General features: G+C 35.2%; 4 protein-coding genes across 4 annotated transcripts; 3 read left to right on the forward strand and 1 right to left on the reverse strand.

Annotated features, from left to right (window-relative positions):
• The first annotated feature begins 1,222 nt into the window (after positions 1-1,222).
• LOC113769060 (DELLA protein RGL3-like) lies at positions 1,223-2,096 on the forward strand. Its single transcript, XM_027313544.1, has 2 exons — positions 1,223-1,460; positions 1,573-2,096. Exons 1-2 carry the CDS (start codon positions 1,223-1,225, stop codon positions 2,094-2,096), a joined length of 762 nt encoding a protein of 253 aa, XP_027169345.1.
• Positions 2,097-3,884: 1,788 nt separating this feature from the next.
• On the forward strand, positions 3,885-10,715 carry LOC113767937 (heme-binding protein 2-like). The gene is made up of 2 exons (XM_027312141.1): positions 3,885-4,162; positions 10,100-10,715. The coding sequence occupies exons 1-2, from the start codon at positions 3,945-3,947 to the stop codon at positions 10,548-10,550; spliced, it is 669 nt and encodes a 222-aa protein (XP_027167942.1). The 5' UTR covers positions 3,885-3,944; the 3' UTR covers positions 10,551-10,715.
• Positions 10,716-11,103: 388 nt separating this feature from the next.
• On the reverse strand, positions 11,104-14,544 carry LOC113768270 (probable apyrase 7). The gene is made up of 3 exons (XM_027312550.1): positions 14,422-14,544; positions 12,986-13,796; positions 11,104-11,778 (listed from the first exon to the last, which is right to left on the reverse strand). The coding sequence occupies exons 2-3, from the start codon at positions 13,653-13,655 to the stop codon at positions 11,264-11,266; spliced, it is 1,185 nt and encodes a 394-aa protein (XP_027168351.1). The 5' UTR covers positions 13,656-13,796; positions 14,422-14,544; the 3' UTR covers positions 11,104-11,263.
• Positions 14,545-16,640: 2,096 nt separating this feature from the next.
• Positions 16,641-23,455, forward strand: LOC113768562. The gene is made up of 5 exons (XM_027312968.1): positions 16,641-16,910; positions 17,812-17,878; positions 18,303-18,704; positions 20,748-21,088; positions 22,742-23,455. The coding sequence occupies exons 1-5, from the start codon at positions 16,827-16,829 to the stop codon at positions 22,955-22,957; spliced, it is 1,110 nt and encodes a 369-aa protein (XP_027168769.1). The 5' UTR covers positions 16,641-16,826; the 3' UTR covers positions 22,958-23,455.
• The last annotated feature ends 1,155 nt before the right edge of the window (positions 23,456-24,610 follow it).

Raw genomic sequence — 24,610 nt, forward strand, 5'->3', positions numbered from 1 at the left:
AATTATAAACAAAACTAGAAACTTTGGAGATCAAATTTATTTTAGGTGAAACATTAGGGACCAGTTTGACATATAGACCAAATATTGGGGACTAAAATTGCAATTCTTCCAATTTAGCAATAGGTCATGTAACTTACTCTTTTGACCAGAGGATGACTTAATCATTCACAACGATCTTCCAAAGAATTTAACAAGACTTTTGCCATATATTTCAACTTGTGCTGCTGATGAAATGAGAATCCCAGTTCTGCCATTTCAACATGTTATTTAACAATTTTTCAAGAACTGATTAGCAAGATTTCTATGATGTTATTGAACTTTTTTTTTTTTTTTTTTCCTGCAGGCGGCAACATCTCCAGGCCTATACTGTAGTTTCTGAAACTCTTGAACCATTTCAAGTTTAGGAGCACATCCCCAATTATAGATGCTAAAATAATGAGATTCCTAAGATTCAGTGTAGGCATGTAGTTCATATGGTAAAGTTTGCTTTCAGGACTTGTGTGTTTGTAAAGTAGGTACTAGGAAAGAATATGAACATGAATCCAAGTATGTATTAAGATGCTCAAGTTTTCTGCAGGCATATCACTTTGTACAATATTAATATATCCTAAAATGGGGAAGAAAACAAAAGCTCATGTCGGAGATATATTTTGGCATTTTGGAATCTGAGGTGCACACAAATTTGTCCGAGATACCATAAAGCAAACATTAAACAATCCCAAGTTGGAGATCCTATGGAACTAAACAATTCCCCAGTCGCCCATATAATCCCATACAAGGATTTTCAGACCAGAAACTGCTATCAGTAAAGTAATTGATTTTGTCTAGGCACGATATGTATCCTCTGGTTACTGCTAGATGTGGCATGTTAAGCGATTGCTTTGTCCGGCATTATGTAATGGCTTTTTTGGGTATAACTTGTATGTCCAGCAGTGGATATCAGTACCTTGAGCCATAGTTTCCATCAGTTCTTAAACTTTAAGCTGAGAACACAGTACTCCTATACTTTTTTATTAAGAAAGGAGGGGAGAGATTTGAGGTTATAAATTTGTGATCATTTCAGGAATTTCTCCCAGGCCAAATTTTGTTTTTTACCACAAGACTGGGAAGATATGGATTCCTGAGTAGTAACAACCAGTTATTCATCGCAAATCTCATGTTATTCTGAAGAAGAGATGGAAAGCCCATTTCCTTCTCTAACATCAGTAGGACTTCTGAAGCCATGTGGTACAAAGTTGAACGTTTGAGGGATCCGCAAAAGCTTCTTGAGGAGAACCCTGATACCCCAAATAATTCTTGTTGCTCTCAAGCCTTGCTAACTGATAAGATTATGAAATTACCGAAAGCACAGCTGGTTCAATTAAACTCCAAGAAGGCAGATGTTCTCTCCAGTGGAAAGGTTGCTTTAGAGGCCAATGCGGTGTATCTTCCAAAGTTGCTCAAGACTTTGAACTTGCACTGTTAGTTCATGCTGCAGCTGAGAAAGTTGAAGATGAACAGTTTGTTTATGCCAGAAAATTGCTGAATATATGCGATGTCTTAGCTTCTAAAACTGGTAATTCTGTTCAAAAGGTTGTATTGTATACTACTTTGCTAAAGCTCTTAACGAGAAGATTGATCAAGCGTTGGGGATAATTTCATCGGACAAACTTAAAGGTCAAGAATGGTTGCCAATGGCTGAGGAGCTGGATAAGAATTTTCTAGAACCTGTGATCATGTCATGTCAACAGGAAGTCCCATTCTGTCTGGAAACACAATTCATATCAAGTCAATCCATACTGGAAGCTGTGACAGCAGCTAAGAAGGTTCGTTTAATGGATTTTGAAATTGATAATGGTTCACAGTGGACACTGATTATGGAAGCTCTTGCTGTCCATCATGAATGCCCTGTTGAACTTCTCAAGATTACTGACGTTGGAACCTGTGAAGCAACCATGGAAAAGATGGGCAAACGTTTGTCATCTTCTGCTCAAACCATTAACTTACCTTTCTCATTTAAGATAGTTGTGTCAGACCTCAAGGATCTCAAGGAAGAATTCTTCAATTCAGAGGCTGATGAAGCTGTGGCAATTGACTTGGCATACCGGCTTTGGTAGTTGTTAGCATGGCCTAATCATTTAGTGGCCTTGATGGCAGTGATCAAGAGTATCAAGCCATGTTTTCTGGTGCTCAAGGAAGTGGAGATCTATGCAAAGGCACCAACTTTCCTGGAACGTTTCAATGAAAAGCTCCTCTTTATCAGCGGGCCAATTGATTCCACAAATTCTTGTATGCTGTCTAGAAAACTGGTAGAAGAAGTTCACTGGTGGGGGATGATTCGTAATGTTCTCACAGCTGAAAGTATAGAGAGGACTCTGAGACAAGAAAGAATAGGTTTCTGGAGATTCCTTTTCAAAAAGTTCGGTTTTGTGGAATCAGATCTCAACCAAACATCAATATTGCAAGCAAATTTGTCACTTAAAAGATCTGATCAGTGTTAAGGCCTGGTACTTCTGTTATGGATGGGAAATCTCTGATCTTCGGATAAAACGAAGCCTCATTTCAATCTATTTCTGCGTGGGAGTTCCCCTCTGATTAAGAGTTGTAGGAGCTGTGAAGTATTACTAATCTTTGCCAGCTGATTGTGGGTTCTCAGGAACTTACGTCTGCAATTTTCTTGCCGTGTTCTCTCTTTTTTGCAGTCAGAAAACTAAGCTTTTTTGCCTGAAGCTCGGATCAAACCAACTGGAACTCTACTCAAGCTTGGTTGATTAACAGCTGATACGTATATGTAGTGACCTGGGGAACCAATCAAACGAACTAATCTAGAGTTTCTAAATAGATCACAAGATCAATTCATCAACCTCAAATTCTAGCTTGGGAGGCATTCTAATTTATAATTAGACAATGCCAAGTTGAACTGAAATATTTTATATAAAGCATATTATTTCTGATTCAAGTTTGGGAAATGCTGTATTGATATCTGAAGTTGCATAAAGTTTGATGAAGTTTGACTTGGATGCTTAGTTAGACATGATTGGCCAACTTTAATGGCGAAGCCTAAATATCAAGCAAATATGATTGTTGTTCTAGTCACAAATATTGTGAAATATGGACGAAGATGCACCAGGTTGAGTTACAACGGAAACATGTAAATAATAATAAAAAGCACTGTTTTGGATCCTTATGAGGCTGCAAAAAATGGAGCCTTTGTGGATTTGGAGTCACATTTCTGCGTGGTTATGAATTCTTCAATGTCTGTATCCTCAATCAACTATTCTGTAGGAGTTTGGAAACTCATCTATTGTCAAGTTAGGCAACTTCAATTCGGCAATTTCAGAAAATTGGAGAGGTGATTTGTAATTGTAAATAAAGACAAGTATATGCCAATAATTCTACTTCATCGGTGTATGTTTTTTAATTCATCGGGATTAGGTTTAGTTAGTCAAATTTCGTTTCCGTAAGAAGAAGGTGTATGTTTTTTAATTCATTGTTTATCATGAAAGAAAATAGATGATCCTTAAGTATTGATAGTTTCTATCCATACATCTCATCTTTGAAAAATTTTATGTATTTATTTAATTCAAAACTTACGCTAATCCAGCGGTTCATGACTAGAATTGAACTTTATATTAATTCTTTTATATATTGTAGCAAGTATTATTTATTGATTATCCTTTGGATTTATCGATAAGCCTTTTCAAGTTTCATAAATTATTTAGACATGGCAATTTGTTTGGTATTTAAATAGCACCAATCTTTTCAACAATAGAAATGTACGGACTATATTAAAGCAATAAAATTTTAGGGGTCAAATTGATACTGACAAAATAGATTGAGGACTAATTAGTCAACAAAATTTTTTCACATAAACTGACAGATGTCTCAATTGATATCCCCAAAGGAGTGTTCTCCTGCTTCCCCCCCTTCAGTCTTCAGCCCGTCGAATAGAGAAAGAGAGACAGATGGAGAAGCCAAAATTGTTCCTTTCTTACATAATCCTGACAGTAATGGCGGTGGATTTATGTTTGATAGCTCAAAGCAGGGAAATTGAGTCACCACAGTACACGGTTGTGCACTCAGAATCAGATTTTGAGGTGAGATTTTACAGGGACTCTGTTTGGATGAGTGCACCTGCCAAAGAAACCTCCTTTCGGAAAGCCACAAAAGATGGTTTTCACAGGTACCCTTTTCTTTTTTCCTTTTTATGTGATCTTTTTAGATTTATTTTGCCACCATTTTCTAGTTTCCTCAATTCTTTTTAAATTTGTGCTGCAGTTACAGTTGACTTTGATAGAGAATACTTTTAATCGTTTTCGCTGTTATGGTACCGGAAGTATATTTTACTACTTTTTTGTTGCTTAAGATTGTTATCCACCATAAAAGGTTGTTGATTTTGCTGCCCAATTGTGATTAAGTAAAAAGTTTTAGCTTCAGGATTGATCAAATATTTTGTTGCAGTGATCGATGTGATTAGATACAGTTTGTCATTTGTATGTGACTTCATATTCTTGAAAATCTTCAACTGGTGCAAGTGTTCACGTCAAGAAAGAAAAGAAAGAAAAAAAAAAGCTTTTCTTTTCTGAACATATAAACAGAGCAATTTCCGCAATTTTCGGAATAGTTTCACTCCTCCCTTCCTAGCCATGGATTGAACTTTACTCATGAAGCAAAAAGAAGATGCAGCCTACTATGAGATTGCTAGAAAACATGCCTGCTGTGGTGAGGCAAGTGTAGGGAAAAAAAAATCTATTGATTGCCAATGACTATATTTAGAAAGAATAGTTCCAATTGAAGTAGAATTGATGAGATGAGAACATGCACTCGTAGTGCGTACACGTACTGAAACAATCTTAGTTTTGTTGGTTTTCTTCCCTAATGATTTGTTGATGAATTTAATGCTGGGTATAAGCAATATTTTACTTTAGATTTTATAAATCCAAGACCACAATTGTGGATGACGAGTTGAGGAGAGCTTATAGATATTTTTGGTATGTTAAGAGATAGAGCTATAGAACACCAAAAGAGGGATTGTTTTAGTTTCAAATGTGTGAACATTTGCTTTACATGTCTTAAAACATGCATGAGAACATGTAGATCAATGCCGTAATAACTCTAAACTTTTGACAGAAAAAGTTGTATATCTTCATGAGTTATCGATTTTCTCGGTTGACTTTTCTATCTCAAATAAGTGATCTCTTGAATTTAGGCTCTGCAAAAAATCTGGTGGTTAGAGGCTCCACAGAAGTATGTCTGTTGAATATTGTTTCAAACAATGGAAGAGTACTTTGAGACTTGAATGCATCAATAATTTAATGCCATTGAGACCTATGAGTTTGTAGCTCCAGTAAGTCTCAAGCTTAGGTACGTTTTAAGTATCTCTTTATTCTGGGTGTTTGCCTTGTAGTAAACCTGTTGGGTGCTATCTGACACTCCCGCCCCAAAACAATTATCTCTTTATCTGACTTTCCCTCACATTTATAAACTGAGACAATTCTTTCCATGACCGATGTGGGATAAATCCAACAATCTCCCCTTTACAAGTAGGGCCCTAGGTTAGATACAATCATCAACTTGCTATCAGATTGTCAGGTGGAGTTGTTGTAACTAGCTCTTGTACCACTTTGTTGAAAAAAAAGGTACTAGTGTAGCCAACAAGTATCAGAATAAACAAAAAAGGGACAAAATTCTCTTTCTGCAAGTATTAATTAAAAGGTGGGATCAGTCAAATTGACCAAGTAACAATTTTAATATTAATAATAAAGAAGAAAAGTAAAGAAGCACAAGACACGAAGATTTAAAGTAAAAATACCTGGTCTAGTAAAGAATCTCCACTATGAAAATAATGGGAATACAAAGGTCTATCTAGGATAGCCAAGTGGCAGCTACATCACAAAAGTGGACTTATTGCAACTCTCTCCCAAAAACCACAATTGCAATGGAATTTGGTTTGGAAGGATGTTGTCAAACAAAGTGGAAATTTAAATTAACCCTAGTAGATGGGTGTAACTTGTTGAGAGGATGTGACTTCATCTCAAACGTGTTTTGTTTTGCCATCTGATATTGATCCCAAAGTTGCAAGTATTCCTTTCTCTCTCTAGCTCTTTTTTCCCGTTTGAATTTCTTGCTCTTTATCGATTTCTGGTGCTCTCCGTAGATACATTTCTCAAGGGAAATTGGTTTTGTTTCTAGACTAGTTAAAAATTGACTAACTTGAGTTTTAGGCTTTAGTTTTCTTTTGGTTCAACCCAAATGACGATGGACCCCAAGCCCAGCAATCTAGTTTTGGGTTCATCCAATTTGGTTGTGGAAGGAGTGGGTTTTAGTTTGTAAGTGTGAGGGAATGCCTCACTGCTTGCGCTAACTTTTGGAAAGGTGTTACCAAAAATCCAAAATCTGAACTAATAGATGGGTAGAACTCGTTGAGCGGATCACATGGCTAAAATTTCAATCCGATTAGGTTTTGTTTCACCATCCAATCGAGGTCTTCAAGTTCCAAAAATTCCCTCCTGTTTTGAGCTCCTTTTTATACTCACTTTTTCTCTCTTCATTTGAATCAGTCACATGGTTGATGTTTGAATAATTCTTGTGGCTACTTCGTCAAGTGACTAGTCTAGTCACTTGACTTTTCTTCTTTTTTCAAATCAAACCATTTACTTCAGAGAAATTTTATAATGGTGTGGACCAACTATTTGGCAAGCGCAGTAATTGATCTTTGACCAATGTAATATTGCCAATTGGCCAAATAAGAACCCCACAAGCTTATTTGGGTTTTATTTAGAACAGAATTAATGGGTTCCGCAATCTTATTAGGAGCATTTTTATTGGTTTGGGACCAGCTACTAGGCTGGCCAAGTATTTGGTCATAGTTAGTCCCGACTGAGGTAAAATCTCTCATAGACCTGGACGACGTAAATTATAACAGGCTGAACCAAGCCCAAAGACAAACTTAAGCAGTCCCAGTCAATATTTGACTTGAGAAAAGAAGAAAAGTGAAGGTGATTAATAGTTGATGAAACAGCTACAAGAATCATTCAACTATTAGTCATGTGAGTGATTTAAACAAAGTGAGAGAAAGTGAAGGTGAAGAGAAAAAAAAACCAGAGAGAATGGAGTTCTTGAAATTTGGAAACCTTGATCAAATGGTGAAACAAACCCTCATTCGGATGAAATTATAGTTACGTGATCCTCTCAACACGGTCTACCTATCTACTGGTTCCAATTTTGAATTTCTTTTTTGTTTGATGATACGCTTCCAAACTGCTTTTTTTCTGGTTGTAGTTTTTCGAAGATTAGTTTGTAGTAGATTCATTTGATTGATGTTGTTGTTATCTATAGACTTATTACTGATATAATTGAGATTTTTTAACTGGACTAGATCCCACAAATTTTCATGATTGGTGTTTTTCCACATAAAAATCTTAGGGTTCGGTGAGGCAAATTTCTTTGATTATTGTTAAAAAAAATTCAGAATAATAGAGTTGGTCAAAAGGCTTTTCTCAAACTATGTCCCCTGTATTTTTGAAAAACGAGGAGCCAGAATTTTTTAAAAAAAATTTCATGGCCCTTGAGTTTCTTCGAAGGCCATCTTTTGCAAAATACAGGGACCAATTAATCAAACTTGTTTACTTTTTTTTTTTTTTACCTTTTGAATGCCTAACATTCTAATTATTTGAAAAAATTAAAACTGTGTAACGTTATCAAAAAAATAAATAAATAATTTAAATTATGCAACTAATTGTATTATTTAGGATTTAGGGTTTAAATATAAATTATTCTAACTATGCAACTTTAATTAATTAAATTTAAGTAAATATGATGGGTATCTAATTTAAATTACAATATAAGAAATAAAATAGTAGTCTAAGTGTAAAAAGAATCTTTGTAAGTATTGTAAATAATTGTTATACTAAAAAAATAGCAATAAAAAAATAAGTACATAATTTATTAAATTAAAATATGTCAAGAAGAAGATAACAAACTAATTTATCAACCTCTGTGTCTTTTGCCCTTGTTTTGAGGCGTTGTGGAGCAACAAAGTTTCTTAGGCGTCCTTTCGCTGGTGTGGAGGGCAAGGAAAATCAATATGTACTGGTGCAACTGAGATTATGTACTCATTTTTTAATTGCTACTTTTTTTCGGTATAACAATTATCTACAATGCTTACAAAAATTCTTTTTACATTTATACTACTATCTTATTTTTATACTATATTTAAATTAGATGTCCATGATATTTATTTAAATTTTTATTAATTAAAGTTGCATAGTTAGAACAATTTAAAATTAAACCCTAAACCCTAAATAATACGATTAGTTGCTTTTTTTTTTTTTTTAGTGTAAGCAGGAGGACTCGAACCCGAGACCTCTTACTTACACTCCCTCCCCCCGTACCACCCAACCCAACCCTCCCCCCCAATACGATTAGTTGCTTAATTTAAATTATTTATTTATTTTTTGATAATGTTACATAGATTTTTAAATAGTTAGAGTATTAGGTATTCAAAAGATAAAACAAAGGTAAAAAGGTTTTGCTGATTGGTTCCTACCGCATACAGGGACCATTCGCAAAAGGTAGTCCCCCGAGCTGCCATGGAATTAAAAAAATTTTGGCCCCATGTGTTTCAAAAACACTGGGGCATAGTCTGAGAAAGAGCCCTTTGACCGGCTCTACCATTCTGAATTTCTTTTTTAAACAATAATCACAGAAATTTGCTGGTTCTGTGCTTATTTATTTTTTGGCATTTTTTAATTACTATTGATATTGTTGCTTGGTGAATTTGGTTATTCCTGTATTAATGGGTACTTGGGGAAAGAGATTTTTATCCTAGGTTGTGATTTATTATGATATCTGTCTACCAGGACCCCTTTCTCGACAAAGTGGTATGAAACCACGGTTACAACTACTCTTCTCAGTATGCCTTCAAATGAAAATGGTTGACAATCTAATCAAACATAGGGTTAATGTGTTATGGGAGATTGTTGGATTTATCTCACATGAGTTGTAAAAAGGGTAGGGCGTTTGGTTTTAAGTGTAAAGAAAAGTCTCACGTTTTGAGCTAGCTTTTGGGATGAGAGGACCCAGTAGCACCCAACAACTTATGGGGTGACTCTTGCTAAATATAGGAGACAAACAATAGCTTGAAACTGCCTGGTAATGGTTCTGAATATACACGGCAGATGTGCTGTTGCCCTGGTCAACTTCCCACAATCTTACTTTTTACTCAATATTTTTTTGGTAGCAAGAACATTTTTCGGCCTATTTTTAGACTGTGTTTCCATTTTGCTTAGAACATGAAGTTATGTTCAATAACTTCTTGAACATTTCTAATATGTTCATGCAGCTTTTCTTATTATTGGAACCCCTTGCTGAGACAGTGAGACCTTTCCAATCTTTTCAATCTTTTAACTATCATCCCAAGGGTAAAAGGGAAAGTAAAGAGGAAAAGCTGATGCTTTGTGTTACTGTTTGCAATTACTCTGCCCTTGCCTGATTGTTCTTTTTCCAACGATTTAATCTATACTGTATATGTAGCATTTCTGGATATTAGTTATTTATTTTGTCATTGATGATTGTGTTCTTAATTGATCAAACTGGTTATTTACATTGGAGTCTTGACACGTATGGTTGTGGTGATTTAGAGTTGATACTGGTTGTATTATGCTTGCAAGACATTACTGGACTTCATGAAGAACATTCTGCTATTCTTTAACTCTGCTGGTTACTAAAGTACGCTAAAATAAGTCCTCTAACATGAGAATGAACAAGTAATTGTTGTTATTTTGATTCACTGGATATTTTGTCCCTAAATATTCATAAAAACCGTAAGCTACATGAGAAATTTCTCCAACAGAAAAGGCCTGGATGCAGAATAGCTGCTTCTCTAGAGGAGTCTAATAATGGGATTTTCGTCATAAGAAAGGAACTTTTAGTCTAGTAGGCGTGCAGTGAATTACAGATTAAACCATCCCAGTTCTACTGTATCAGGTGCAAGCTGATATGAAGTAAAGAAAACTGCAATAGCGGCTACCCTTGCTGATTGTGCAGACAGAATTTGTCTTGCTAGAATTAACTGATATTATTCTCTCTCAACACATTATCTGTTCTTGTTGCGTCACAGGTTATTTCAGTATATTCAAGGGGCAAACTTGAACTTCTCTAGGATCTACATGACTGCACCTGTCTTGACAAGCATTGTTCCGGGAGCTGGACCACTTCATGCATCAGCATACTTCGTGAAACTCTATCTACCTCTCAAGTTTCAAGCCAGCCCACCACTTCCACTTCCTGAACTCAATCTTGCACCTGATTCCTGGAGCAGTCACTGTATCGCTGTAAGGCAGTTCTCAGGATTCGCCAGGGACAGCAACATTGTCAAAGAAGCCGAGAAATTAGCCATCAGTTTGAGCAGATCTCAGTGGGCAAATTCAACTTCCCACAGCGAATATGCTTACTCAATTGCCCAGTACAACAGTCCTTTCCGAATTATTGGACGTAAGAATGAGGTTTGGGTTGATGTTGCTGGATCTGAAGCAAATGGGTGCAAGTCAAGCCTGCTGGCTTCATACTGACTGCTAAAGAATTCGAATCAAGCATAACCCTGCATGTTTGTATTTAAGATCTGAGACAAGCTGCTGGAACATTTGCCATGTACATACACAATCCACACCCCAAGAGATTTCTCACATAATGTTATCCTTGGCTAAAGAAATGGTATCGTACTTATTGGTACTCAATTTTATCCTGATGAGATTAAATGCATGTGAAGCTCTAATCGAAAATGAGTGCATGCCTTAGTGATGATTACTCGACTCTTCCTTTGTGTGGCTTGTGAATTTCCAGCCTTGCACCTGCAGAAATAACCTTAACCTTTTAACTTGACAACTTGAACAAGTTGTCTATTATCTCACAAGCCACAATTAGAATATCTGTCCTTGATACTTCGGAAGATTCCAGGATTTTTTTTATCAAAATAATACTAGAGAAAGGTAATCCTGGATAAATTGCCAAAACGTAATCATAAATAATAATTGAGGATACTATTAAACTCAATTTTAATTCATAATAGCTCAAGCATAGAGAGAGCGTCCTCTCAAATTTATGGAGAAGCACATTACTACTAGCTTTTGAAGCAACCTTTTGACGTGGTATTTTCATCAATTACAGGAATGAATGAATCAATCTTATACAAACTTATACAATAACAGAAACGACTGTATTTTTATGTTTTGCTCATGAGAAAGGCGGCAGCCAAAAATGATTTACAGAAATAGAAGTATAGAACTTAGGCTGGCTGTCTTTTGGGGCCTAAGTAAGATGGCAAACATCCCCCAGTGGAGGAAGTTCCCCTGTTAGGCATAGGCAGTTTAATGTGACTATAATGAACAATTAAAAGAAGAAATGAAAGTAATGCAAACAGAAGAAAAGAGGATGATATCCTCTCATTCCCTTTCAGGGTTAAAAATCCTTTTTGAGATTCAGAAGTGCTACGCCACAGGTAGTCTCCCTCAATGAGTGCAGCTCCCAAGGTCCAAGAAATATCTCCAGGACCAAAGGTTATCTCTGCATTTCTAAGACACAAAGCATCTTCAAAAAGTGATGCCATATAAGACAAATGGAAACAATCTTGTGCAGAGGTGCTTCTCTGATCAGCCCATAATCTTGGGCAGATGTGTTCTCCTGTCTCCCACATCTTCGTCAAATTTGCTTTTGCACTCAAATTCAGTCTGTTGGAGATTGCAAAGAAACCAGACAATGCGTTGTAGTGAGAATAGGATGTTAAGTTAAGCATCATCTTGCCTGCAGAAGAAAAGTTGGACATCAAAGTCTGAGATTCGGCACAAGCTTCAACTGAAAAGCATTTCATAAAGGGAGAATTGAGAACCCCGGAACAAGGATTCACCACAACGTGAAAAAGTTCAAATACAAAATAGTAGAAATGATGAAGATAATTATGTCGCACTGCATCTAGAAGTTCAATTTTGGATATTTTATTTATCGATTTTTCTAATTGCAAACAGGTCTCCTCACACCTGAACACAGGAAATATATGTACAATATCCATAAAACTATATGAATTTACCATCTGCTAACAACTACAGAAGACAACACCACTAAAATACAAGGAGCGAAAACAGAGAGAGAAAGATATAGATGCCATCAATACTTGTACAATCAGTTAATTCATGCCTTTAGTGACCATTAGTGCATGAAAAAAATAAGAAGAGGAGCCAAAAGCAAAAGTCCCAAGAGGAATACAAAAATAAGATTTCCAGATTCTTTAAAACGTTAACATAGATTTCATGAGGGAAAACATAATCACATCCTTCACGCTTCTGCCACCCTAGATAGAGGTGCAGGGTTATAATGGCTGGATAAGATTACACTGACCTAATCAAGTCTAAATATTGCGTGACATATAGTTTCCATATCATTTTATTTCAGACACATGATATCAGTGATACATCTTCCAGGTATGCAAATGCCTTTCCATTTTAGGTGACCTCTTTCCATACTCCATGAGTTATCAGCAAAATTCTTTAATTAGTTTTTTTTATTAGAGAGCTTCCTCATTGTGTCCTCTGCCCAAATTTTTACAAGAGTAGGAAGGTCTTGGTACTTCGAAAGTATTTTGCATGTAATCTCATCATAACTGGCATCTTAGCTACTTTTGATGGTAACAACATATTTCATGAATGTCGTGATTGCTGATATGCCTCACCTTTGTATACAAAGCTAATGGGGTAGCTTAATAGTGCAAAACATCTAGAAAAGTTTGAGTGCTTCTAGATAGAAGATTTTGAGGATATACTTTACCAAAGCTTTCTCAACCATTACGTGGGGTTGACGATTCATACCAAACTAGTAGAAGATTCCCAAAAGTGCAGGAAAATTAAAATATAAACGACTAAAAGAAAGAATGCATAAGACACTAGAGATGCAAGCACAGAAAAGATTTTCAACAGGTTCATAAGAGAATTGCAATGATAAACTAAGATCAGTGGACCTGTTCGAGAAGACAAGCCAATGCATTTTGAGTGATTTTCCAGCTCCGACAACTTTGAATTGCTTGAATTAACAGCAGCTGCCCTTGCAAGTTCCTTGCAATTTTCCCAATTTGAGCTCCCAGCCAACCAGATATAAGAACTAAGCTCCTTTTCTTCCATCTTAGTAGTGACATTTTCTGAACTCATCCTCTCTAGTCCGAAGCAACCATGGCAAGTAAAATTTTGCAGATAACTGGAACTCAAACAAGGATGCCTGACTTCAAATATGCCATCCCTACTTTCCCTAAGAGCCTCACTATGAGTTAGCATAACAACGCTTCGATCAAAAGCTTCATTCAAGCCAAATGCGGGTAATGAGTATATTAAAAGTTGGTGTTCCATTGGGCCAATCTTTGATACTAAATGATGGTCATCCTCTCTCAGTTCATCCACTTCTGTCACCACCTGCAACGATGAACCTCCTAAATCAAGAAGTCCCAAGGTTGGCAACCTCGAAAAGTTCTCAAATACCCTCATCTTATAGTTCAACGAAACCCAACCATAGTAAGCCTCTTTGTTACCACTCAACACCCTAATCCAATCTTTCCTATATAAAAACCCATGGTTTTCTACAACATCCTCAACATCTTCCAAAACTCTCCTAGTATCATCAGATGCCAACCTCCTCATTCCAGCAGTACACAAGACAAAAATAGGTGTAATCCCATGCTTCTCCAAAGGTACCCATTGTTCAGCTAATCGAATCAAAGGTTCCAATGACACCCTCACTCCAGATGCATTACCTACAAAATTATGTAAACCTGGTTCACTCTGCATACAATGATATCGACAGCCATCACTCTTAGCAAAATTTCCAGGATAACTATCCAACAAAACTGGTAAATTACCATAACTAACTCCATCTTTAACCATCCATTTATACACATTTACTCTTGTACCAGTACTTCCACAATCCAAAACAACAGTATAATAAGAATCCCTTTGGGACATTTTATTAACTATGCTAGGCCTAAATATTAAAACCCCAACCAATACTAAACTCAGAATCATCAAAAGGGTTGCTCCAACTTTTAGAATTCTAGAATACTTATTAGCTCCCATGACCGGAAGTTTTGATTTTGATGGCGATTTGGGTTCCATTTCTTCAATACCAACATGAAGGAATCATAAAAATACTTTCTTTCTGACACCAATTTGGATGCCAATGACAGTAGTGATAATTGAAAAGAACAACCATGAAGAGAAATTTCACCCAAGAATTAAGTGCTAAGTCAAAAGTAAGCAAAACCCAACTCCACTTCTGATTTTTGTGTCCTTTTTTGGATCAAAATGGGAAATTCAAAGGAAACTTCACTCACCTTTGATCCACTTTCATAAAAACAAAACCAACAGAGAAGAGTAAAAACAAAACCACTTTCATAAAAGAAGAGCTTACAAAGACGAAACAACAGACGGAGGGATGAGACTTGAGAGCTTCTTCAGAGAAACAAAAATTAGGAGAAGTTGTTGTGCTGATGCGTTCCTCAGAATCTCTCTCAACTCTCAGAGTCCGGCTGTGTGCGTGTCTTCTCCTGTTTCTGGTTGTCTCTCTCCCCTTTCTTGTAATAGTATAAAGTTTTAATTCTACTTTAGCCCCTAAACTTTTATGATGCACTATATAACACCCTAAAGTTGTTTAGTAATTTTGTAGCAACCAAGAACTTTTTAGAACATATTGATAAACAATTCAAATAAAAATGTAAAAGCACATTGGAAGAATATCTTGATTTGTTATTTCCTTCTTTTAGAGACCGAATATACTGATATCATTGGGTAGAGTATTAAGAAAAAATTGAAGGTATAATATTTTGAGGAAGAAAATAAAAAATATGTTTTTTATATAATATATTTAATTTTTGTATAAGATATTTAAAATATAAAGATAGATAAGAAACTTATACTACTACACATTCTTCTTAGTATCTAAAAAAAAGGATTAAAAACTTTTTGAGTTTCCAAAATTTCACTAATTCTCTCCAGATTTCAACCAAAATTCTTTAGCAGTGTAATCTAGAGAAAATTCATAAAGTCTAGAAATTGAGAAGGTCTTTAATGTTTTGTCAATGCGTGTCAAAGGTCATGAAATATTTTTATTATCGAAATTTTAAGCATGTTACTCGTATAATTATATTTCTGCACTGGAGTAGTGAAATTCAGTAAAATGACTAAAAAAATGTACACTTTTACAAGTTTGGTTAGGCCTGTCAATCGGGTCTAATGAGCCGGGTTTTGATGAGTTCAAACTCAGCTCATTTAATTTGAATCATTTTTGGGTTTCGGGCTATGAGTTTCGGGTTCGTAAATGTGAAATTCATACTCAACTCACATAATATTCGGGTTGTGAGTCTTAATCGGGCTTAGTCCAAACTCACTTATTACTTCTTAATTTTCTTAATATAATTACTATAACTATTAAGTTGTAAAACTAATTTAACATTTACAAGACTATAATATTAAAACTAAACATGAACAAATAATAGTTCTTAAAACGTTTATAAAGCAAAAATTTTTCAACAATATTTATATTTAATCCATTCAAAATGCATGAAAAATAGTAATAAAACATGCGATCATAAGCCAATACATCTTTAAAAGTTGAAACTTTTTTTATAATCTTGTGATTTAAATCCAAATATGCTTGATGATTTTTGTGTTTGTAGACCAAAAAAAATCAACCAATATTACCCCAATACAAAAATTTACACAACCAATAAGAAAAATTAGAGATTTAGTTATGCATTACCAATATTGGCTCTCAAGAAAGCTCATGAAAGAGTTTTTAGATGTATTTTTGTGTTTTGTAATTTATGTATATATTTAGTATTTAGTAATAATATATTTGGATACATAATATCAAAATATAAATATTATATATATACGTAATTAAAGGGTCGGACCTATATCGGGTTTGAGCCTAATAAGGTCCAAACTCGGCTCACATTTAATTCGGGCCTAATTTTTAGGCTCAAACTCAGATCGGCTCACTAAATGATCGGACTCATCTGGCTTTCTGTCGGGCCGAGCGAGCCGAGCTCGGGCTGGCCCAGCCCCATTGACAGTCCTAAGTTTGGTGGCTTTTTTCAATCGTACAATCTTAAATAGTTAATTGACATTTTTATTATTTAATCTAAAGTATTTAGAGAAACCCTTTTTTTTTAATTTCCAAACAAGAATGTAAAAGCATTAATGCAAACAAACATTCATATTTTACGAATCAAGCTTTATGCTTTTGAAACGTATATTCATTGTCCAATCATCCTATATTTGATTGATTGATAAGACAATTGGCAATTACACTGATTTAGGTACAAGAGGAGCAAAATGTGTAAAGGAAATAGTCTCATTTGAGGTTTAAAATCAATAATTAATCCAAAAATAAAGCATAAAACTACAACAAAATAAAGAGGTTGTTAGTCCTATATAAAAGTCCAAAAAAAGATACTCTATGGAAGGATTTATCCAAAATTCCCTAGCATCACCCACACAAAAAATCTGAGCAAGTTATTTAATTTTAAAATAGAAAACAAAAGAAAAAAAAAAGAAAAGAAAGCAAGAGTAAAATACAAAAGAAGCCGCTTTCATTCTCTTGCTTTTCCTTCCCTCCGCTGTCCGCAAGGCAAAACTGATACCTCAAAATCTCAGAAATCTCACTATGTTCTTTTGTCGACTTGTCACGTAAATTTCCATCTGGGCTTCCCTAAATCTCCTTGAAATCAAATGGGTTTTCCTCACTTTGCCAAATTTTCAGTTTTTAAGTAGTTCGTAGTTGCTTCACTAGTAAAAGGGGGAAAAAGGAGGACGATGACAGTTAAAAATAGTTCGTCAATTTCCTATCTTTCCCCATCTCTTCCTTCACCTTTTCTATCCAGAAGAACTTCCACTAAGGTACTCATAATAGGTATCTTGTTTTCAATGGTTAATTTAGTCAACTAGTCAGTAATTTAGTACTTATTATTTTGTTATGCTATGGCTGCATGTAGTGCGTTTTAGCCTTTATTAAATTGGAATAAGTTGTACTGGATTGCTAGAGAAGAACGATTTTTTTTTTTTTAGCAACAAGAACAATCCCTGATTGTTTAGAGCTCAAGGCTTTTTAATTTAGCTATTTGTTTTAGGCCAATGCTTGTTGTCATTTGGCCCTTTTCTAATTGGATTAAAATGTTGTGAAATTAGATAAATTTGGATTGAAATTTGCTGGACCAAAGTTCTGTTGGCATAGGTTCTTTCACCTAGCAAAACTATCGACTTTGATATTTGGAACTCAGGCAATCGGTATGTTTTTTATTTTGTAAGTTGTAAAAATTCGGTTTTGATTAATCTGGATGTCAATGCATTCAAGCTATAAAGATAAGACATGCACTGCTTAGTTTGCCTGCTCCATTTGTTGCTGGAATGAAGTTAGACTGATAAGGCTGCTAGTAACTTGTTCTATCGTGAACATTGGTCAGTTTTCTTGTTTTTTTTTTTAATTATTATTTTGGTGGATGGGTTCCAAGGTACATTCTGATAGTGAGTATCCTTTTCCAATTGTTCCCTTTGGCATAACACTTTTGCATTAGATATATGGCAATGTGTAAGCCTAATTCTACAAATTCTTTTTCCTTCTAGTGATACTTTTTAGTGTTTAAAATAGCTTTCATGACAGAAAAGATTTTTTGGGGCACTTTCATTAATGTATGTTCATTCATTTGTTACTTGTTCGGTTCTTTAATTTCTTAAGGTCATGGCATATTTTTGGCAGAGAGAATGCATCAAATGATATAATGCTTGTTACTTTATTGTCTAGGTTTGCATGGGAAGGGGACTGTTCAGTTTGCAGCAATTTCACGTGGAACAGCTGAAAAATACTCTAGGTAGTCATTTGACCTATGAAGATCATCCTAAAGTCCAGAGCTTCTTTTTGAAATGCAACTGAGTAATAGTTTTCATGAATTTGTTGGCAAATAATAGAGTTCAGCCTGTGTTGAAGTTGACAAAGAGGATTTTTCTTTGGGTTCTCGGTGAAATGCAAAGGCTTATTGCAAACTTTTGCAATTTTAGAGCCTTTTGCTTCTCTTGGTAGTTGCTTTAAGTCAGCATGTTATTGGCTAGGGTCTTACAGAACATATAGGCTGCATTTCTCAGAGATGTTAAACTTTCTTTCTCCAGACTATTTGCATGTCAAAATTTTCTTATGAGCTGTCATACAGTTAAAAAGTCACTTCCTTTATTCATGTAGTTCTCTTTTTTTTTCCCCTTTCTTGAATTGACTTTTGTATCTTTTTTCATCATTCTAAGTTGTCAAGTCATGCTGGTCCGTACATGAAAAGCTGGAGTCACAGGAGAAGCTTCCATATAGGCGACAAGTTCCCTTGGCTATCTCTGAGGATCACTTAGACAATCGTGAGCTGGAAACAGACAATTCAGCGAAAGAAGCAGACCACTCAGCTGTTGAAGATGTTGCCTTTTTGAATGGTGCGGTCATCTACACTGAAGGAACTGGAGGAAAACCTGGCTTGATCTCATTCTACAATCGTCCTTATAAAGTACAAGATGAAATGCTAGTGTCCAGCCCCAAGAAGAAACAAAACAACCTTCTGTGGTTAGCTGGTCCTGCAGTTCTTGTAGCCTCTTTCATCTTCCCCTCTCTTTATTTGCGCAGGATTCTATCAACCATATTTGAAGACTCTTTATTAACAGGTCAGTGAAATTTATGCTAGAAGGGTCTTCTTTGTCCATCACCTTTATGTATTTATTCTATTACCTTAGTAAGTAAACATGCAGATGTAAAGATTCTGCCCCCAAGGGAGGGAAGGAACTGTTGGTGGTTGAAATAGGGCATTTGGTTGTTAGTTTTAGATGGGTTGTGATGGGAGGAGAAAACGGGCATAGGGAAGCATCTGTTTCACTTTTCATAAAATTTTTTATTTTGTGACTGTTTCCGTGGCCTTTTCTGGTTAATTTAATTTTCATTGGAGGAGTTACATGGATTTCATTTAGGGATTTCTGAAAAATCACTTTTTTCAAATTAAATTAGAATTTTTGTAGTTTTGCATGTTAGCTTTCCAACTGTCGGTTTCTTGTCAGCTGACGTTTATTTATATTAAAGGCCTTGACTTCCTATGGTATAAGTAATAAACAAGTTCTAGAAGTGCAAAGATGGTAAAACCATTTGAAAGTAAGTGCATCAGTGAAGGAAGTTTAGCGTCTGCTAGATGGTTCATTTAACATCCTTGTGTCTTTTATTCTGAGCGATCATTTTCTTCCAAGAAGTTCACTTATTTATTTTTCACATTTTACTATCTGGAATGGTCTTGTATGAGCCTGGTGGAACATGGACATATGTATTTGTGTTCATAGTTCAATTTCTTTTGTTAGTTGTTGGTATGTGAGCCTCAATTTAGCTCATTATGATGCGTTTAAACATACTAAGCTTGTTATCTTTTTTAAATGATTCAATGAGCTGAAACAATCACTTTTGCTTTGTTTTTGCTTGAGTTTTACATATACAGAGGATATGTAGCAACTGGTTTAGTTTAGTTATACATAGTTATTGGAATAGTACAAGATAAGTGTATCTATAAACATTGATAAGAGGTGGCATTCTTTACCATTGTTCATATTGCAAATGTATTGCTCATAAATCTCTTTTGTGGTAATAAATATTTTAAGTGTGAGTAAATAATGAAGGATCACAATTCTGCTAAATGTATATACAAACACATATAGCTTAGAACATTTATAGCATACTCAAACTTAAGCCTGATTACCTATTTTGTTGGTTAAACTAGTCAAGAGGAGCTTCATAAACACATTTTTTTAAATATAGAATTCAGATGAAAATTTGATGGAGTCAACTTCTAAAAAATTTGAACATAATTTGGAAGGTAGTGATTGTTGTCCAGGAATAAGTATTTGTTAGGAGGGGTGTGTATTGCCTGGAGTGCAGATACTTTGTGGTGGTCAGATCTTGGTAGCATCTGTGTGGTGACTGCATATTGTGCTGCTTGTTAACTTACTTAAAGTTACCAAGTAAAGATATGATTTACCACTCAGACAGAGGACAAGTTTAGTAGCGTATGAGATATAGTTTTAAAGGGCAAGGCATCATATTTTCAATTTGAAGGTTCATGTGCGCTAAAACAGGAGTTTCCCCATTTACCATGATTGAGAAAAAAAGATAACAAATGCGAAGAAGCTGAAAATAAATGAAAGAGAAGTACTATAGTTTGTAGGTGGGCTAAAATTGATCAAAAATTGAAGCTTGCGGTTCTGTAGCCTTCTATCGATTCTCCTCTTACTTATTGATGGAGAAACAAAAGCTGGAATAAAAAAATTTAAGTGCACAGAAGTCTTCTTAACTGTTATACTGGTGGATCATCTTGCTCATATGGATAAAACAAGGGTTTCTAAGGGGAATAAAAGTACTATTGTTGGCTTTTGAACTTAGATTCTGATTTTGATACGGTTGCTGATGTACCTTTTCTATGTTATTATGCATTGACTTGATTTGGAGTTTGGTATTTTTTTATTATACATGGAAATCAATTTGGAATTTGGTATTGTTGCTTGTGCTTTTTATAAATGCTTTTATACTTTGACATTGATTTACTAGTGTTGGTGGTCTACTTTTATGCATTAGAATACATTGACTTTGAAGTAAATTTGACTGTTTGACATTACAGTTATTTCATGATCTGAATCACCCATTTACTTCCCATAATCCTGGTTGTGTCTTTGCAGACTTCCTTATATTGTTCTTCACGGAGGCTATATTTTACTCTGGAGTTGCCGTGTTTCTTCTTCTGATAGATCATTTAAGGAGACCTTTTGAACCACTGTCTCCATCAAATATCAGGAATCTTAACCCACAAGTGGGACACAAAATTTCTTCAGTTGCTGTTCTGGTACTTAGTCTGCTGATTCCCATGGTGACAATGGGTTTTGTCTGGCCATGGACGGGCCCTGCAGCTTCTGCCACTCTTGCTCCCTATCTTGTTGGCATTGTGGTTCAGTTTGCATTTGAGCGATATGCAAGATATATTAAGTCCCCTTCATGGGCTGTAATTCCCATATTATTTCAAGTAAGAACATCTATCACCTCTTTTGTTTTCCTTCTTGTTGCATATGTTTTTGGCTGCTATCAGGGGTTACTGTTCTCTCTCTCTCTCTCTCTCTCTAAGGTTCTCTTTTGTGTAACTTTTTATTCCTTCCTGTGTGTTATTTGGAAATGCTAGTGCATGTTGATAGCTTGAAGGGTTTTGAAGCCTAAGAAGTTGATTTTGGGTTCTCAGTCAGGCTTCATTCCCAGCCAATGTACCTAAAGAATTAAAATTAATAGGAGTATAAGTGCTGATACATAATAAATTTGATGATTAATTCTGGTCTTTTCCACCAAGAAGAAGAGAAAACGAGAACATAAAATTTATGATGACTGGCGTGGTTCCTGAGGTTATGATGGTACAATGTCAGTGTAGCTGTTTTCGTGATTTTTTGTTAAATTTTGATAATCACTATTGTTGATACAAGTAAGTTTGAGTATAAAAACGAGAACATAAAAGTTATGATGACTTGTGTGGTTCTTGAGGTCATGATGGTACAATGTCAGTGTAGCTGATCACATGATTATTTGTTAAATTTTGTTAATCACTATTGTTGATATGAGTAAATTTGAGTATGTGCATGCAAAAGTATTCATACTTTTTAAAAAGGGGTAACATATAATATTCCATTCACTAGTCACATGTTGTGATTGACAAAGTTAAAGCCTAAGCTATGTCATAGGACAACCATGAAATCACTTCTAGGTAATTTCTGATATTTGTAGAAAAGTCAAGAGTATAGATCCTCAAAGTTCAATTTTGCTAGTTATCAAAGCATAGCAAATTGATCATTCAATGCTTTCTGGTTGTAGAAGTTTGGGTGTCTAGTTTATTAATCCTAGTGTAACAAAAGCTGAAGAGTTCCTTGATCCTCGGCAGAAAGAAGGATAGAAAGAAAAACATTTCCTTTAAGTTCTAGATATCAAGGTTAACGAAAAGGTTTGTCATGGGGACCCTGGTAAGGAATTTTTGGCAGCAATAAGTCTGAGCCTTAAACTAGAGGTAAGTTGCTCCTCTAATTTCCTTAATTATCAACTCAGGAAATACTTGTAAACTGCATGCTCTACGAACACAGTAGACGAGTACTTTGAGAAGTTATTTATTGTTCTAAAGTTGTTATTGCTTCAACTTTTTGGTATTCTTGCATTTAGAAATTAAGCTCTCAGCGTATACACAATTCTGAATGCCTTTTTCAATAAGTGATTTTTTCTTAAGATATTCTTAAGTTTTTGATTATGTGGATGTGATTTTAACTACTGCAAGAAGAAGAACATCTATAGGATGACGTCACGCTTGCATATAAATCTTTAGTCTGATTGCTTAAATATCTGGAAGGTAAAGCATTGAAGCATGAACAATATCGTTGTCATTTAATGCTTTTATGACTTGAGTCATTTTCCCCTCTTTCCTTGCTATCAATCATATTAGATTCCGCTTTTGGTGTTCTGAATTTTTTGAACTCTTAGTCTGGCTGGTTGGTTTGAGATAAAAAAAAAATCTGTGTTTTTAGGCAGCTGGCCGTTAAATTTAGATTCACTTGATAGAAGAAATATTTGTTGGATGGATGCAATTCTAAAGCAAAGGAAATTGCCAAGGAGTCTTTCATTTTCAGTAACCCACACTTGTGTTTTTCAGGTTTACAGGTTACACCAACTCAATAGAGCAGCACAACTGGTAACTGCTCTTTCTTACACTGTCAAGGGAGCTGAGATGACATCGCATAACTTGGCAATAAGTAGCTCGCTAAGTACACTATTAAATGTCCTCCAGTTTCTTGGCGTGATTACCATCTGGTCGCTCTCAAGCTTCATTATGAGATTACTTCCTTCTGCCACCATTACCGAGGACTAAGTTATGAGCTAACTGAAGCTCCATTTGGATTATCGACTCCCTCTACAAACGACTCTAATACTGTTAATGATACTGGTGGTTAGTTGAGTGCCATTGCTTTTTGTGGTGGTCTGACTTGCTCATCTGGACGGCTTGCTTATGGCTGACTATCACTTTGATGGGAAGCTAAAATCATATACCTTCATGAATTCTTCACAGCTTTTGGCATATAACAGTCACAGCAATTCCTTGAATGAAGATTCACAGCTGAGAGATGTTTGCGGAGGTTGCTGGAATTTAGTTGGTCCGTGCTCATGTTCATGTGACTAAATTTTTTCGCCCTCGTGATCTTGCCTTCGATATCCATCTGGTAATTGAATGGCAATGTTTTTGTTCGTGGTCAATTGAATATAGATTGTACAGATTCTTCTTGCTTGAAACTGTTGTAGGAGTGTCTGTTGATTATTAGAGAATATTACTTTGCAATAAGCATGCTGGTCCAGAAGGGAACTTAATTTAGACAGTATCCCTTGCCACATAGAATATGAAGGAAACCGCAGCTAGGTGAACTTTATGTTACCAAAGTAATGTCTTGATGAGCAGTCGTTTTAAAAACTAGGATTAAAATATTCACTTCACTTTCTTGTGGTTTCATGTAAATTGAAAATTTAATAGAAAATAACTTATATAATATCGTTAATTGAAATATCAATAATGTCCTTAAATGCTAAATCAAATGATGACTTAACCAGCTTGTACAAAATCATAGGCGGATTATGTGGATAAATGCAAAAATCTCAGAGGGAAAGCGGATATTTATGTAAATTATAGGGGGGTTAAGTGGATATTATGATTTCATCTTCTCTGTGTAAAAATGAACTGCCAAGTTTTATTCTCTTTATTTTTTTAAAAGCAAACCTATGCTCCAACAAGTTCTATGTGTTTTTATTTACTTGTCTGAGCAAAATATATGCCTAGGATTAGTAAAAGTTTCCCACCTAAACGCTACCAGATTATAAACTTGCATGGTTCTTTGTTGTGGCTAATGCATTATATCCTGGCAATCTTGCATGAATTCTTCCTTTGCATAGTTTTTGTATCGATCTTGTCTTTCTTAAACTTTAGTAGAAGCAAGACACGGTCGAGTTCAAGATCAATTTCTAAGCAAACAATTATACAAACGTCATTACCATGTATAACCAATGCCCACCAAAGTCTTGGATGTTTTGCTCATCATCAGTGAAACATACCGAATTGAGTTTGTATGTAATGCCTAGTTGGTTACTTGTATTAGCCTAATTCATAAACTTCATCATGCCAATATTAGTTTACTGGATCAGATAAAGCTACAAAATTGAGCAATCATTGAAAGCTCAAAACCATGGACTTGCACCAATTTAAACTGCTTTGATTCAAATCTAGTTAGAATAGCCTAGATCAATATGGTTGTTGTGTCGTTGGAGCAACCATCCAAAGCTCAACCTAGGAATTACAACAATTTAAACTCTTTTAATCCAAATCTGGTTAAAATTGGCCAGACCTATATGTTGCTTTGTTTTCAAGCCAATTTGCAATCTTAATCATCTCCAAAATAGTTGAAATAATCCAAGGCTGACAAAACTACAAGACCTACCTAACTTCTTGCATCAACAACTATCCATGAAACTAAAATAC

Source organism: Coffea eugenioides, chromosome 4 (genome assembly GCF_003713205.1).
Source record: "Coffea eugenioides isolate CCC68of chromosome 4, Ceug_1.0, whole genome shotgun sequence".
In the NCBI taxonomy this organism is placed as follows: domain Eukaryota; kingdom Viridiplantae; phylum Streptophyta; class Magnoliopsida; order Gentianales; family Rubiaceae; genus Coffea; species Coffea eugenioides.

Coding starts and splice junctions, on each gene's coding strand:
- LOC113768562 (XM_027312968.1), top strand. CDS start 16,827: ATGACAGTTAAAAATAGTTCGTCAATTTCCTATCTTTCCCCATCTCTT. Junction 16,911..17,811: donor CCAGAAGAACTTCCACTAAG/GTACTCATAATA, acceptor TTTATTGTCTAG/GTTTGCATGGGAAGGGGACT. Junction 17,879..18,302: donor ACAGCTGAAAAATACTCTAG/GTAGTCATTTGA, acceptor CATCATTCTAAG/TTGTCAAGTCATGCTGGTCC.
- LOC113769060 (XM_027313544.1), top strand. CDS start 1,223: ATGTGGTACAAAGTTGAACGTTTGAGGGATCCGCAAAAGCTTCTTGAG. Junction 1,461..1,572: donor CAAGACTTTGAACTTGCACT/GTTAGTTCATGC, acceptor TCTGTTCAAAAG/GTTGTATTGTATACTACTTT.
- LOC113767937 (XM_027312141.1), top strand. CDS start 3,945: ATGGAGAAGCCAAAATTGTTCCTTTCTTACATAATCCTGACAGTAATG. Junction 4,163..10,099: donor ACAAAAGATGGTTTTCACAG/GTACCCTTTTCT, acceptor GTTGCGTCACAG/GTTATTTCAGTATATTCAAG.
- LOC113768270 (XM_027312550.1), bottom strand. CDS start 13,655: ATGAGGAGGTTGGCATCTGATGATACTAGGAGAGTTTTGGAAGATGTT. Junction 11,779..12,985: donor TGGCTTGTCTTCTCGAACAG/GTCCACTGATCT, acceptor TTTCTTCTGCAG/GCAAGATGATGCTTAACTTA.